The following is a 15,229-nucleotide window of genomic DNA, read 5'->3' as shown; positions in this document are numbered from 1 at the left end:
TCCCCCATCACCCCTCCCCAAATGGCTGTAACAACTGGAGCTGGGCTGATCCAAAGCCAGGAACTTCTTCCTGGTCTCCCACGTGCAGGGGCTCAAGCACTTGGGCCATTCTCTGCTGCTTTCCCAGGTGGGTTAGCAGGGAACTGGATCAGAAGTGGAGCAGCCGGGTCTCGAACCAGCGCCCATATGGAATACCAGCGTTGCAGGTGAAGGCTTTACCCTCAGTGCCACAGCACCGGCCCCTGCTGGGTCCTGTGGAGGTGAAGTCTTGGTTAATCCTCACTGTAGCCCTGTGAGGGAGTCTGGAGGTAATCCCCATTTCCCAGATGGGGATACTGAGCAATCTGACTACAGACTCAGTTAATGAGTAGCCGATTGCAGTGTCTGGCTTTTCCGTGGCCTTGGACTCCAGTGCTTAAGTCATTGTCAGTAGGCTAATGACGTCTGGTGCATAGGTTGCAATTTTCAGTTCCCACATCGCACTGTAGACAGGGACAAGATTGGCCTTTGCTCTGAGCACTAAATTGATTGAAGCCCAAATGTTGGGGTGCGGCGGGAGTGAGGGGTGAGTGCAGAGGGGAAGCAGAAATCAGAGATGCCCTGACCGCCCCTTTCTGCGGCTGTGCCTGCAAGTCCTCCAGCTGGGTGGGGTTCTACTTCTCTCTGTAACTCTGTCTTTCCAGCCAGGCAGGGACGCCAGCCACTCCCGGGGAAAGCCTTTTAGCAGTCATGCCCACTCTTCATCATCCTCATGACGCAGGGCGCCGAAATCGTCCAGGCCTTGTTGGGTGCTGGCCCATGGGGCAGGGTGTGTTGAACACAGACAGGAAGGCGACGTGACCTCATGCACACTGGGCATAACGCAGCACAGCCAACCTCTCCCCAGGGGCAGATCACTGATCACCTGGGAGGTGGGGCCTCCGGGAGCAGGTTGGGAACACCCGTTTCCTGCGTCCAGGTCAGAGGCTGGTGTCCACATGCTGCCTTCCACCTGCACTAGCAGGTGGTTTCCAGCAACTTGAACGGAGCAACTGGTCTCTGGGTGCATTTCTGTTTGGATGAACCCTCGGCTTCAAATTGGGTTTGCTGCCTAGGATGGTGGGAGCCACCTACCAGCTGCCGTATCTGCCCCCAAGGACCCAGGGAAACACAAGGGCCCAAGCACTTGAGCCATCTTCCGCTGCCTTCCCAGGCACATGAGCGGGGAGCTGGATCAGAAGTGGAGCAGCCAGGACTCGGACCGGCGCCCATATGGGATGTCGGTGTCTCAGGCAGCAGCTTAACCTGCTGTGCACCGACGCGGAGGATTCTGAAGGAGTTCCTGTGGCTCTGGCACTTGTTCTAGGCTGAGTAAAATGTCCCATAGGCCTGCGTTGTGCCTGGTTAGGCTGTGGCAGCGTGTCTCCAGGACTGTGACCCTACACAGTTTTACTCCAGTGAGTGTTGTGGGACATTGTATCTGTCTCTGGACGTGGACTAGAAGGAGAATGAAAAAGATTTGAATTATTGAGGTGGTGGTGGGATGAGGGCAGGAGAGGGTTTTTCATTCTCTATTTTTGACTTTTGTAATCTGTGCAGTTAAACAGGAAACTCATGCGCACTAGTGGCCATCTTGGAATGGGGCCTTTAACCTTGAAGAGCCCTGGGGTATGGCCGCCCTGAGATAGCTAAGGGGCTGTCCTGGAGGCTGAACTGACACAGCGGTGGCCTCTGGCACTCAGGGACTGGTCTTGACAGCAGCACGCTCCGCGTCACTTGAGAACTTAGAACCTGAAGTTCCCAGCTCCACCCCAGAAGCTGGAGCACCAGGGCTGGCGCCCAGGGGCCTGTGTTTTGCAAGCCTTGCCGCTGACTCATGCTCCAGCCTGAAAACCTCCGTTCTCACATCTGCGTTCAGTAGGGGCCTGGGCTTCTGCACTCCAGCGTGCTCCCAGGCGTGGTGGTCGCCGCTGGTCACGAACCACACACGAGTCAACCCACTGTACGCAACACTGTAATGGGACATGAGCTATGGTTCCTTGGCCTCTATGGTTCTTTTACAAATTATTTATTTGTTTAATATGAAAGGCAGAGAGACAGAGAGCTCCCATCTGCTGTTCATTCCTCAAATGTACAGCACAGCCAAGGCTGGGCCAGGCTGGAGCTAGGAGCCCAGAACTCAGTCTGGGTCTCCCACGCAAGTGGCAGGGACCCATGTACTAGAGGCATCGCCTGCCGGCTCCCAGGGTGCACCTTGGTCAGAAGCTGGAATGGAGAGTGGAGCTCGGACTCGAACCCAGGAACTCTGGTATGAGATGCGGGATTCCTTTTTGTTTGTTTGTTTGTTTGTTTGTTTGTTTTTTGACAGGCAGAGTGGATAGTGAGAGAGAGAGACAGAGAGAAAGGTCTTCCTTTTCTGTTGGTTCACCCCCCAATGGCCACTGTGGCTGGCACACCGCACTGATCCGAAGCCAGGAGCCAGGTGCTTCTCCTGGTCTCCCATGGGGTGCAGGACCAAGGACTTGGGCCATCCTCCACTGCACTCCCGGGCCACAGCAGAGAGCTGGACTGGACGAGGAGCAACCGGGACTAGAACCTGGGGTGCTGGTGCCGCAGGCGGAGGATTAGCCTAGTGAGCTGTGGCGCCAGCCGAGATGCGGGATTCCTAAGCAGTGGCTCCCCTGCTGCACCAAATGCCACCTCGCCAAGGCCTTTAAAGTAAGGGATCTGGGTATGGCTGCACAGCAGAACACCAGAGTGCTGCTACAAGGAAGGAAATTGAACTGTAAGCACCAACAAGGAAAATTCCCCAGAAGAACCCGCAAGGGCAAAAGGAGACTGAAAATCTCTTTTGATAAATTTGCTTCCATTAGAGCTAGGGGTACTAGAATCATGATAAATTCTGGCTTGGGTATTAATAAAATATTTGTTCATTTTAAGATGTGAGTTTAATACACTAGCTTTTTTTTTTTTTTTTTCAAAAAAAATTTTTTAAGATTTATTTATTTATTTGAAAGGCAGAGCTACAGAGAGGCAGAGGCAGAGAGACAGAGAGAGGTCTTCCATTCACCTGTCCACTCCCCAGATGGCCGCAATGGCCGGAGCCGAGCTGATCTGAAGCCGGGAGCCAGGAGCTTCTTCCAGGTCTCCCATGTGGGTGCAGGGTACAGGGGCCCAAGCACTTGGGCCATCCTCTACTGCTTTCCCAGGCCATAGCAGAGAGCTGATTAGAATAGGAGCAGCCAGGACCTGCGCCCATATGGGGTGCCGGCACTGCCAGTGGAGGTTTTACCTGCTACGCCACAGCGCCAGCCCCAATAAATACACTTTAAAATTAAATTCACAAGAACATCTACAGAGGATGCACATCCTCCTTTCACTGCCAGCCCCAGTGTGGCTTGACATGGCAGTCAGGGCCTGTCTTCATGTGAAATTTTGATAACTTATTCATCATGTATTTTTTAGTATTAATTTTTATTTAAAAAATACTGCCTTCAAGTATTGTTGAAGCTGATTAGTGACTCTTTTGTTCCCTAAGTGCCTTGCTCAGCTCACCCTAACGCCAGCCCTAGCATGTTCTAAAGAACAAGGGTCGGAGTTTGTAATCCCACTGCCCAGGGAGCCACAGCAATAGGAACATTACTACAGCTTGAGCAGCTCTAACATGAAACCCAAAATCAGAAATGATGCAAAATCTGAAATGATGCAGAACTTTTTTGAGTGCCAACGTCAGACCAAGTGGAAAATTCCATGGGATCTGCCGTCACGTAACAGGCAGCAGTCAAAATACAGGTGCACTGACAATACTGTCAGAAGTCTCCTTTGGGCCATGTGTGGCTGAGCAAATATTCCACAGTCCGGAAAAATCCAAAAGCAGAAACACTTTTGGTTCCCAGCACTTTGGACTAGGGATGCTCGAGCTGCGCTGTGATCGCTGGCTGTGGTTTGAGATGACAAATAGCACGGGTGGGGATTCGGTGGCAGGCTGTAGGCTTACCCAGAGTCGATCTGCTCAGGAAAAGCTTTGCGTTTTGTTTCTTTTCAAATATCTTATTTATTTAATTGAGAGGCAGTTAGACAGAGAGAGAGAGAGAGACAAAGAGAAAGGTCTTCCATCTGCCGGTTCACTCCCCAAATGGCCACAATGGCCAGAGCTGGGCCAATCCAAAGCCAGGAGCCAGGAGTTTCTTCTGGGTCTCCCACGTGGGCGCAGGGGCCCAAGGACTTGGGCCATCTTCCACTGCTTTCCCAGGAGCATTAACAGAGAGCTGGATCGGAAGAGGAGCAGCAGGCACTCAGACCGGCCCCCATATGGGATGCCGGCCTGCAGATGGAGGCTTAACCTACTATAAGCTCCAGCGCCAGCCCCAGCTTCGTGTTTCTGTCTCAGGAAAGTATCCACGCAGGGGCCCATGTCAATGTGCATTTCTTCGGAATGAGAATGCTTCTTTCCTGCCCAGGGTAGCATCTCCTGGGGAAGGTGTTTTGTTTGTTTGTTTGTTTGTTTGACAGGCAGAGTGGACAGTGAGAGAGAGAGACAGAGAGAAAGGTCTTCCTTTGCCGTTGGTTCACCCTCCAATGGCCGCCGCGGCTGGTGCACTGTGGCCGGCGCACCGCGCTGATCCGATGGCAGGAGCCAGGTACTTATCCTGGTCTCCCATGGGGTGCAGGGCCCAAGTACTTGGGCCATCCTCTACTGCACTCCCTGGCCACAGCAGAGAGCTGGCCTGGAAGAGGGGCAACCGGGACAGAATCCAGCGTCCTGACCGGGACTAGAACCCGGTGTGCTGGCGCCGCAAGGCGGAAGATTAGCCTAGTGAGCTGCGGCGCCGGCCTGGGGAAGGTTTTAAGCCTTCTCCTGCTTGGGCCACACCCAGAGCAAGTGAATAGGTTTTTAAATCCATATGCCTGTAGATAATTTGTAGACAACATGAAGAAATCACAAGGAACCACTGACAAGTTGAGACTAGGGGAGGGAAAGATACGTGGGATGAAAGAGTAATCTTTTAGTTTTGTATTTTCTAGTTCAATGTTGTTTTGTTCACCTTAAGCCTGGGGATATATGACTTGGATTTGAAGAATGACTTGCTTTTTTGAAAACAGAGGGAGATGAACATGCAGCTCCCTGGCTGCAGCCGGGATGCCTGGGATCCCTGCAGCAGGTGCAGGGCTGTGAGGGGCTTTGGGATTCCTCTTGGTGGCCCCTGCCGTAGGCCCCCCTGCTCTACACCCGCCCCCCAAGTGCGATCTTCACCTTTTCCCAGGATTCCAGGCCGTATTAAGTCAGACCTCCCGATGGGTGGCTCATCATTTGGTTTATTTCCCTGTACTGTTTAGGACGGCGTTCTGCTCTCAGCAGATGCTCCAGACACGTGCGTGATGTACTCAGCCAGAATCTCTTGACGCCTGCCCGCGTGGTTGCCTCTGTCACAGGTCACCTTGGCCGCCTCCTTCGATGCTCAGCCCCTTGACAGGCTGTGGGCCTGAGGGGAAGCCTTAGCCAGGAGCTGGCCCTGAGCTGGCCATGGTCTGAGGTCTCTGTCCTGCCACTAACATACATACCTGACACAGGCCCAGCCCGATCCGACTCTAAACCACCACAATCAGGACTCCCAAAAGCCAGCTCCAACACTAGACTGCCCAGGGCCATTTGCTGCAGGTATGCCTTCTGGCTCCCTCCCGCTGGATCTGTCTTAGGAGAAATGAGGCTGTTCATGAGCTTTGCATCTCTGCAACTGAATAAGCACCTGGCACAGCTACAAATGCGGGAAAGGGTTATTTAGGCTCAGGATTCTGGAGGGCCGTCGTTCAAGACTGGGCAGCCCATTGGTGGGCGTGCGAGGAGGACAGAAGATGGTGGAGCAGGTGTAGAGGAATCACGTGGTGAGCCGGGAAGCAGAGAGGCAGGGTCTGGGCTGCCACCCGGACACCCGACCAAGCCTCCGCTGTTAATCTATAACCACTGGCATCAATCCAGACTTTTGGGTCCAGGCCTTTAACATACGGGCTTTGGGGAGGGCTGTTACCCAAACCACAACAGCGAGTTAGGATTTTTAAAAACCATCTAGGTGATGCAGAGGCTCTGGAAAGCACCTAAAACCCTGGGCGAGGTCATTTAACCAGTGTGTTACATAAACTCACACTGCGCGTAACTGACGACGGGAACCGGAGCGACTGTGTCTTGACCGGGCTGAGTTCCTGGTGTATCCTGTGCACGTGAACTCTCGTGCAGAAGGTGAACCCCGCTAATGCCAGGTGGTGGTGGACAAAGGGCCCAGTCCCTTACGGGCAGGGCAGCTTGGAGGTATGTCCTCCCTCGTCTCCCAGGTTGGCCTTTGGGAGGGGACCCTGTCTTGGTAACTCACCTATAACTCATTTGTCTCACTTCTTTACATTTCCTCTCTCTGGATCTCTTTCTTGGAAAACTCAAACTAAATAACATTAAAGACCCAGTTGGCTTGGCCCACTATAAAATGAGAAACTTAAAGCAGTGGAGGGGGCCGGCACCAGCATCCCCTATAGGTGCCAGTTCAAGTCTCTGCTGCTCCACTTCTGATCCAACGCTCTGCTGTGGCCTGGGAGAGCAGTGGAAGATGGCCCAAGTCTTTGGGCCCTTGCACTTATGTGGGAGACTCAGAGGAAGCTCCTGGCTCCTGGCTTCGGATTGGCGCAGCTCCAGCCGTTGCAGCCATTTGGAGAGTGAACCAGCGGATGAAAGACCTCTCTCTCTTTCTGCCTCTCTGTAACTCTGCCTCTCAAATAAATAAATAACTTTTTTTTTAAAGCAGCAGAGTGGGAAGAACAGAATTCTTGCTCAGGGTCAGGTGGAGTCTTTCTGTTGTGCCGTTTGCTCCCTCCCTTGCCACCAATCCTTGGTCACACCGATGTTTCCTAGCTGCTTCATTGGTGAGAGCCTCTGACTCAGCCGTGACCAGCGAGTGACGTCTCTATCCCTTGTCCTTGCAGGCATCCGTCCCTACAAATGCGACGTCTGCAACAAGGCTTTCACCCAGCGCTGCTCCCTGGAGTCCCACCTGAAGAAGATCCATGGGGTGCAGCAGCAGTACGCCTACAAGCAGCGCCGCGACAAGCTCTACGTGTGTGAGGACTGTGGCTACACGGGGCCCACCCAGGAGGACCTGTACCTGCACGTGAACAGTGCCCACCCGGGCAGTGCATTCCTCAAAAAGACATCCAAAAAACTGGCGGCCCTTCTGCAGAGCAAGCTGACAGCCACACACCAGGAGAGCATCCATCTGAGCGAGGAGGAGGAGAGGAAGTGAGGAGGAAGGCGAGGGGAGCCAAGACTGTGGCACTGCTAGACTTTGGGTTCTGCGGGGCCCCGCCGCACTGGCTCTCTTCAGTGCCAGGCGTTCAGCTCACCTGTCTGTCCTCTGGGGAGGGGAGCATCAGGATCCGTCCCAAGGCTGGGAATTAGCGTAGTGACACCAGGCCCCACGGCACAAGTTCTGTTGAACACAGCTGTGTGCAGCTGAGTCTGATGTCTGTATTCCTGCTGGCCGAGGCCACCACGCAGGATTTTTGTTGTGTGTGGGTTTTTTTTTTTTTTTCATGTTTGTTTTTTTTAAAGACTCTCACACATGGATGGAGAGGCATTCCTAGAGAGACGATTACTTTATGGTGCCTTGAAATAAAAGTGCTTCCACTTGATGTGCTACTCAAGCAAGGAAATGCATTTTATTATGCTGAGTTTACAGAAATTATTTTAATAAATGAAATGTTCTTGTGAAACTTCTCTTTAAACACACACTGGTTGTTTATTAGCAATAGCTGTCTATTTGGGGTATTTGACCTCAGGGTATTTGGGGGGCGGTTGGGTATTTTGTATAAGGGAGGTGGGTTTGAAGAAGCAATTTTTTAAAAAAGATTCATTTAGGCCGGCGCCGCGGCTCACTAGGCTAATCCTCCGCCTAGCGGCGCCGGCACACCGGGTTCTAGTCCCAGTCGGGGAGCCGGATTCTGTCCCGGTTGCCCCCCTTCCAGGCCAGCCCTCTGCTGTGGCCAGGGAGTGCAGTGGAGGATGGCCCAGGTGCTTGGGCCCTGCACCCCATGGGAGACCAGGAAAAGCACCTGGCTCCTGGCTCCTGCCATCGGATCAGCGCGGTGCGCCGGCCGCGGCGGCCATTGGAGGGTGAACCAACGGCAAAGGAAGACCTTTCTCTCTGTCTCTCTCTCTCACTGTCCACTCTGCCTGTCAAAAAAAAAAAAAAAAAAAAAAAAAAAAAAAAAAAAAAAAAAGTCTCTGTCTCTCTCTCTCACTGTCCACTCTGCCTGTCAAAAAAAAAAAAAAAAAAAAAGATTCATTTATTTATTTGAAAGGCAGAGTTACAGAGACAGAGGAAGAGACAGATAGAGATTTTCCATCCGCTGGTTCACTCCCCAAATGGCCACAACAGCCAGGGCTGGGCCAGTCCCAAGCCAGGAGCTCCATCCCAGTCTCCCACTTGCGTGAGGGGCCCAAACACTTGGGCCATCTTCCACTGCTTTCCCAGGTGCATTAGCAGGGAGCTGGATCAAAAGTGGAGCAGAGGCTCAAACCAGTGCCATATGGGGATGCTGGCATTGTGGGTGGCATCTTATCCCTGCAGCACCACAGCACTGGCCCCGAGGAAGCAAATCTTGGCTATGGGTAGCAGAATATACGAGGACTTCAGAAAGCTCGTAACAAATGGAAGTGAAAGATTTGTTTTGGTACGAGTTGTTTGAAATCCATGCATACATGGGGCCTTCAAAAAGTTCATGGAAAATGTGTATTGTGAAAAAGCTGTGGGGCCGGTGTTGTGTGTAGCAGATTAAGTCTCAGCCTGTGATGCCAGTCTGATCCAGCTCCCTGCTAATGCGCCTGGAAAAGCGGTAGAAGATGGTCCAAGTGCTTGGGCCCTTGCACCCACGTGGGAGACCCAGAAGAAGCTCCTGGCTCCTGGCTCTTGGTTTCTGTCTGGCCCATGCAGCCATTGGGGAGTGAACCAGTGAATGGAAGATTCTCTCTCTCTCTTTCTCTATAAGCCTACCTTTCAAATAAATAAAAAATACATCTTAAAAAATAAGAAAAAAAAAAGCTGCATGGGTTTCCCTGGTGGGAAGAAATAGCACTGAGCAGCAGGCTGGTGGGCAGAGGCAGAGCAGGGAGCTCACAGCCCTGACCTCCGGCTTCCTGCAGAGCTGTCTGAGGCCAGGACGTGCTCAGGGCCCTGCGTTGGCTCTGGAGTTGGATTCCGGCCCTGGGTGAGGCATGCAGCAAAGCCTGGAGCAGGAGCGGGAGGAGCTCTCGCCAGAGCACAGAGTGCACTTGCAGGAGCCACAGCCACAGCCACAGCCCTCAGGAGTTTCCCTCGGGGCGGTGGCTGCTGAGTGCGGTGACCCTTGGCAAGGCTCCCTCTGCTCACCTGTGAGACCTGCCCCAGAGACAAGGAAGGGTAACAGGCAGCCCCACCCTGAGACAAGATAGGGCAAATGGGAGACAGCGGCCACGGGACAGGGACAGAGACAGTGACGTGGTTTCCCTGGTTCTCGCTTGGCTGGAGGGGCAGCAGGAAGGGCCCAGAATGCTTGGAGGCCGAGTGGTGCTGCCCTGGTCGGGTCCGGGAGCGGACGCTGCGTGACTTGTACAGGACGTACGGGCAGAGGGCCTCTCTGGGCCAGGGAGACGGTGCCGGTTCCCTTCCTTCCTCCTTCTGCCCTCACGCCTCCAGCCTTCCCCTCCACCGTCCTCTGGCCTTACCTCTCCTCTCCTGCATGGTGAACCAGTTCTCATGCCAAGATGTGGACGGACATCGTAGGGGATGTGCTACAGCTTGAGCTGGTTTTTCTCTTCCCAATCAGTGCTTTTCTTTCAGAAGGAAGGGAACCAACCCAGGCCCGAACTGGCCACCTCTCCCTGCCCATTCTCTGGACCAATTCACGGAGCACTCCTGGGGGTCCGCAGCCCTGCCCCCCGTGGGCACACGAGGTGACCCAGAGACGGCTGGCTGGAGTCCAGGGGAAGAGGCCAGGAATCCCGGGTCAGACCCCAAGTCCTTTTCCTTTCTCTCTCTACCCTGCCTTCAGATTAGGAAGGCTAAGGCCTCAGGGTCAAGTGACCACACTGAGGCAGGGATGGGGCTGGGCTGCCTTTGGGGGTCCTCACCCTGGGCTCCTGTGACAGTCGAGGCTCAGCCTGCAGGCCTGGTGGGCTCTGCTCTGCGGCTCGGGCGGGGGTGTAAGCCTACAGCACCACACAGTGTACACTACTGTGCGCGGGCATGAGCCGCGGGGTCGGCTGCAGCTGCGGCAAGAGTTGAACTTGGAGCTCCAGTGCACTGGGACAGAGCCAGTGCTGAGGGAGTTGGCTTCGGAGGACACATCATTGCTGTCCTTGCATCTGTCACAGAGGGGGGAGGCGAGGCAGCCACTGATTTGCTTCCTCCTCGGGTATCTGGGTGCCGAAGCCACAGCAAAAAGGAGCTTTCCTGGAAAGGAGTGTGGGTGGTGCTGGCTGCAGGGAACTGCCCGCAGGGGAGTGTTCGATTTCAGGTCAGATTGCTACTAAACACAGCTTTACTGCTTGCAAGTGACAGAAACCCAGCTTCACAGGGCTTTACAGAGAAGGGGATATGTTGGCTGGGAAGTCTAGGGTTGTTCCCATTTCTTTTTATTTTTGACAGGCAGAGTGGACACTGAGAGAGAGAGAGACAAGGAGAAAGGTCTTCCTTTACCGTGGGTTCACCCTCCAATGGCCGCTGCGGCTGGCGCAATGGCTGCTGCGGCTGGCGCACCGCGCTGATCCGATGGCAGGAGCCAGATGCTTCTCCTGGTCTCCCATGGGGTGCAGGGCCCAAGCACTTGGGCCATCCTCCACTGCACTCCCTGGGCATAGCAGAGAGCTACCCTGGAAGAGGGGCAACCGGGACAGAATCCGGCGCCCCAACCGGGACTAGAACCCGGTGTGCCGGCACCACAAGGCAGAGGATTAGTCTAGTGAGCTGCGGCGCCGGCTGGGTTGTTTCCATTTCAAGGGTGGCAGGTCTAATGCTTGAAAACACGTCACCACCCGGGGACCAGCGTTGTGGCACAGTGGGTTAAGCCACCGTCTGAGCATGGGTTTGAGACCCGGCTGCTCCATGTCTGGTCCAGCTCCCTGCTAATGCACCTGGGGAAAGCAGCAGAAGATGACCCAAGTTCTTGGGCCCCTGCATCGAGTGGGAGACCCAGAAGAAGCTCCTGGCCCCTGGCTTTGGCCTGTCCCAGCCCTGCCCACTGCAGCCATTTAGTGGGTGAACCAGCAGATGGAAGATCTCTCTCTCTCTGTAACTCTGCCTTGCAAATAAATAAGTCCTAAAAAATTCATCTCCTACCTATCTTTCCTTCTTTTAGCTCTGTATCTCCACATAGGCGTCTTGCTCAGGCAAGCTCCAGTGGAGCTGGGATGGCCTCCCACGGCCCTAGACTCACGTCCCACAGTGCAGGAGCCCCACAGAAGGGCTGTCTGAGCCCACCCTGAACCATGGCTGAGCCCTGGGAGACCTTCTCAGCCCAGACCGGAGCCACGGGCTCCTGCCTCCCTTGTATAGGGTGCAGTGAGTTGCCCAGCTACCCTCTGTCTTCTGCTGTGACCAGGAGGACACAGATAGGACCCTGGAATAGACAATGCAAAGCTGTGGCACCAAGAAGCCCAACAAACTGGCTTGAGAAGAGAGGTGGTCGTCTCGCATGTTGGGTTCAGAGTTGGGTGCCTCCTCCTTACCACCACTCAGGGACCCAGATTTCTGCCCTACCCTAGGAGATGGTCAACCTGTACTTGGCTGAAGCGTGGTTTCTGTGGGTCTCGATGGGCAGGGGAGTTGTCTGGGTTTGGTCCCTCATAAAGCCGGTGTGGACGCAAGGACTCAGGTTCCGGTAGATTGTTCAGGACACATGGATAGTGATGGGGGAAGGAGGGAGGGGATGGGAAGGAAAGAGCAGCAAAGGGAAGAGGGTCTAGGGAGCTTCTGCTGAGGGCGTCTGGAGCTTAACTCCCCCCACCTCCTGGACCTCGGGGAGGCGACATAGACTGTGCCTCAGTTTCCCGCTGACGGGCACAGGACATGGTCCTCTGATGCCCCATCCATCCTTGCTTTGAGAGCTAGTGACATTGAGGGGTTGTCCGTTTCTGGGCCTCACCACCTTGTCCAGTGCACCAGCCTCACATGCTTCCTGTACCCAAACAAACAAACAAACAAACAAACAAAAAAAACAGGGATCAACGCTCAGCACATGGGGCCCTGAAATTCATGGATCCCAGAGGGGTGGTGAGCATGTATGGTACAGGCTGCTGGCCTGATGATGACACGTGGCCCTCCCGCCCAAGCTCCACCAGAGGATTCAGCCACTCTAAGTAAGTGGTGGTGGGCTGAGGTGGGGGGGGATACAGCCCTTTCAGCCACAACACTTTGGCATGACCGGCTAGGACAATGGATTATGGAGGTAGCTCCCAGTCTCCACCATGGCAGACAGAGCCAACAGACACTCATGCCTAATCTTGACCTTCCCAGCCTCCCAACCCTGCTTGCCTGTCCTGATCTTTGCCAGTCGCCAGGAAACAGCTAAGTGCCCAGGGTCACTGGTGCTTGGGCTGGTGACCTTGGAACCTAGGGTCTGTTGATGGTCTTGGAAATGAAGATCCATGAGCTATTGGAAACCATGTATTCACCTGTATTAAGTCCACCCAGCTATTGACTATGAGGTCAGCACAGAACGGAAACACTGCCGTCCAATGTGCTGGGCAGAAGTATCCATTACCACAAAAGTGTCTCCGTTCTGGAGAGAGGGCCCTGCTACCCATCAGTGGGGCTTCTCCTGCTGATGTCTTAGGTTGGGATCTAGAAGCAGAGCCTGCAGCATGGATTCTGGATCAGTGATTTAGTAAGGGAGGCTCCAGGCAACCCGAAAGGAGGAGCAGTAAGGAAGCTACAGCAGAGGAAGAAGCCAGGCAGAGCTGAGGGCTGCCGAAGCCTGGCGGCGGTGAAGAGGTGAGGCAAGGGGCTGGTTGCCAGCTGCCGTGGGAGGCGGGGTTTCAGGGACAGCAGCCGAGGCTCTAAGTAGCTCGGGGCTGGCTCCCCCAGGAGGACTACCAGGTGGGAGAGAGAAACCACAGGCAGAGATTCTTAGGGGTGAAAACGATTGAGGCCCACGGGGCCGACACCATGGCTCACTTGGTTAACCCTTTGCCTGCGGCGCTGGCATCCCATATGGGCACCAGGTTCTAGTCCCGGCTGCTCCTCTTTCAGTCCAGCTCTCTGCTGTGGCCTGGGAAGGCAGTGGAGGATGGCCCAAGTGCTTGGGCCCTGCACCCACATGGGAGAGGAAACACCTGGCTCCTGGCTTTGGATCAGCGCAGCGCCGGCCATGGCAAGGCAGCCATTTGGGGAGTGAACCAAAGGATGGAAGACCTTTCTGTCTCTCTTTCTCATTGTCTAACTCTGTCTGTCAAAAAAAAAAAAAAAAAAGATTGGGGTCCACACACTGGCTATGGCTCCTGGGCAATCCCTCTCTCTCTCTCTCTCTCTCTTTTTTTTTTTTTTTTTTTACAAATTGTGCTGTTTTCTGAAGAAACCAAAAAAATGGATATAAAATTCATGCAGCGAAAAGTCTTCCCCTTAAAGCAGTGCCTCACCTGCCAAGTCTCTCTGCTGTCATTAGTTTTTCCTGTAACTTTCCTGAGCCCTTTGCTCTGTATTTATATAAGCAAGTATGAATATATGTGCTCTGGCTCCCTGCTGGTTCTTTTTTCTCATTTTAATTAGCAAATAGCATACCATGTACACAGTCTGGCATCTCGCACATTTCTTTTTAATAACACCTTTGTATTTGTCTCCAAAATGGTACCAAAAAAGCACTTGCATTCATCTAGTATTGTGTTGTATAGATCTTCTTTAACACAGGTTATCACTCTCCTACTGATGGATGCTCTGTGGTTTTCCAAATTTTTCTACTATGGTGAATGCTACCATAACTATATACACGTGTTATTGTGAAATACATCATATATGCAAGCCCATCTGTAAATTCCTAGAAATGCAATTGTCCAGGCTAACAATTTCATATGATTTAGGGCCATCTGCAGTTCCTTTTTCTGTGAACTGCTTGAATACCCGTTTAGTTATTTATTTATTTCATTTTGTTTGAAAAGCAGAAAGAGATTTTGCCTCAGCTAGCTCACTCTCCAAATGCTTGCAACAGTCAGGGCTGGACCAAGCCAAAGCCAGGAGCTCAAAATTCCATTCTGTTCAGAGCGTGCAGTAGCAGGAAGCCAGACTGGAAGCTGAGGAACCAGTATTGGAACACAGGTATGCTATGGGATGCAGGTATCCCAAGCAGCAAGTTAACCGCTGAAGCCAAAACACCTATACCTCAATATCTGTTTTCCCCTCTGGCTTGTTGGTCTTTTTCTTCCTGCCTAGCTTGTAAGATTTTTTTTTTTTTTTTTAATGTATCAGGAAGTCTGTCCCTTTGCAATGTAAGTTGCTGGTTTTGTCACGCTGATAAACAGGGCCCAATTACCCTGCGTAGAGATCGTGCCAATTTGCAGTATGTGAGAATGCCCATGTCCTCGTCCCGTTGCCAGCGTTATATTGCTGTGAGTTTGGAGTCTGGCCAATCTGATGGTGGAGGTTTTTTTTTTCCCCCAATGTCATTGGATGTGACATTGCTCTGATGTTGAGAGAAGGGGATTGGGTGTCCATTTCATGTGACGGAGGGGGGGTATTTGTAGCTGCCTGTTCTGTGTCCCGCCGGAACGCCCACCTTTCTGCTGAGTTCCCGCCAGACTCCTTGGAGAACTGCACCATTTTTGTTTCCTTATTTTACTATCTCAGGAAGGTTAGCCCTTTGTGACTGAGGTTGCTGGTATTCCTCCCAGGTTGTCATTGATCTTTAGATTCTGCTCATGCTAGGGTTTTTGTTGTTGTTGTTGTTTTGTTTTGTGTTGCATTGTGTTTGTTTCTTTGGCTGACCGGAAGTTTTTGATTTTTGTGTGGCCTTTATGACCCCTGGAGGCTTCCTCATGAAATGGTGAGAAAGGTCTTCCCATGCCAAGGTTCCGTCGGAATTCTGCCCTGCCTTCTCCAGGTCTTTAGTGGCTTGTATCACATAGAAATCTTTGATCCGCTTGGACTATTTCCTGGTGTATAGTGGGAGGTATGGATCCAACTTTATCATTTTCCAGATGGCTGACAAGAGATTTTTTTTTTTTTAAACAGGGAGCTGGTCCAAA

The 15,229-nt window shown here is 53.0% G+C and overlaps 1 protein-coding gene across 1 annotated transcript in view; it reads left to right on the top strand.

Annotated features, from left to right (window-relative positions):
• Positions 1-7,776, top strand: part of OVOL2 (ovo like zinc finger 2) — a 31,314-nt gene extending 23,538 nt beyond the window's left edge. Inside the window, exon 4 of the mRNA XM_008256350.5 lies at positions 6,946-7,776. Within this exon, the coding sequence (XP_008254572.2) occupies positions 6,946-7,262 (317 nt within the window). The 3' untranslated portion in view covers positions 7,263-7,776. The remainder of the gene's footprint in view (positions 1-6,945) is intronic.
• The last annotated feature ends 7,453 nt before the right edge of the window (positions 7,777-15,229 follow it).

The sequence above is a fragment of the Oryctolagus cuniculus genome, chromosome 11 (assembly GCF_051225735.1).
Source record: "Oryctolagus cuniculus isolate XC-2025 breed Fujian yellow rabbit chromosome 11, ASM5122573v1, whole genome shotgun sequence".
Classification (NCBI taxonomy): domain Eukaryota; kingdom Metazoa; phylum Chordata; class Mammalia; order Lagomorpha; family Leporidae; genus Oryctolagus; species Oryctolagus cuniculus.
Note: the sequence above shows the minus strand (reverse complement) of the source record. Positions and strands in the feature narration are given on the sequence as shown.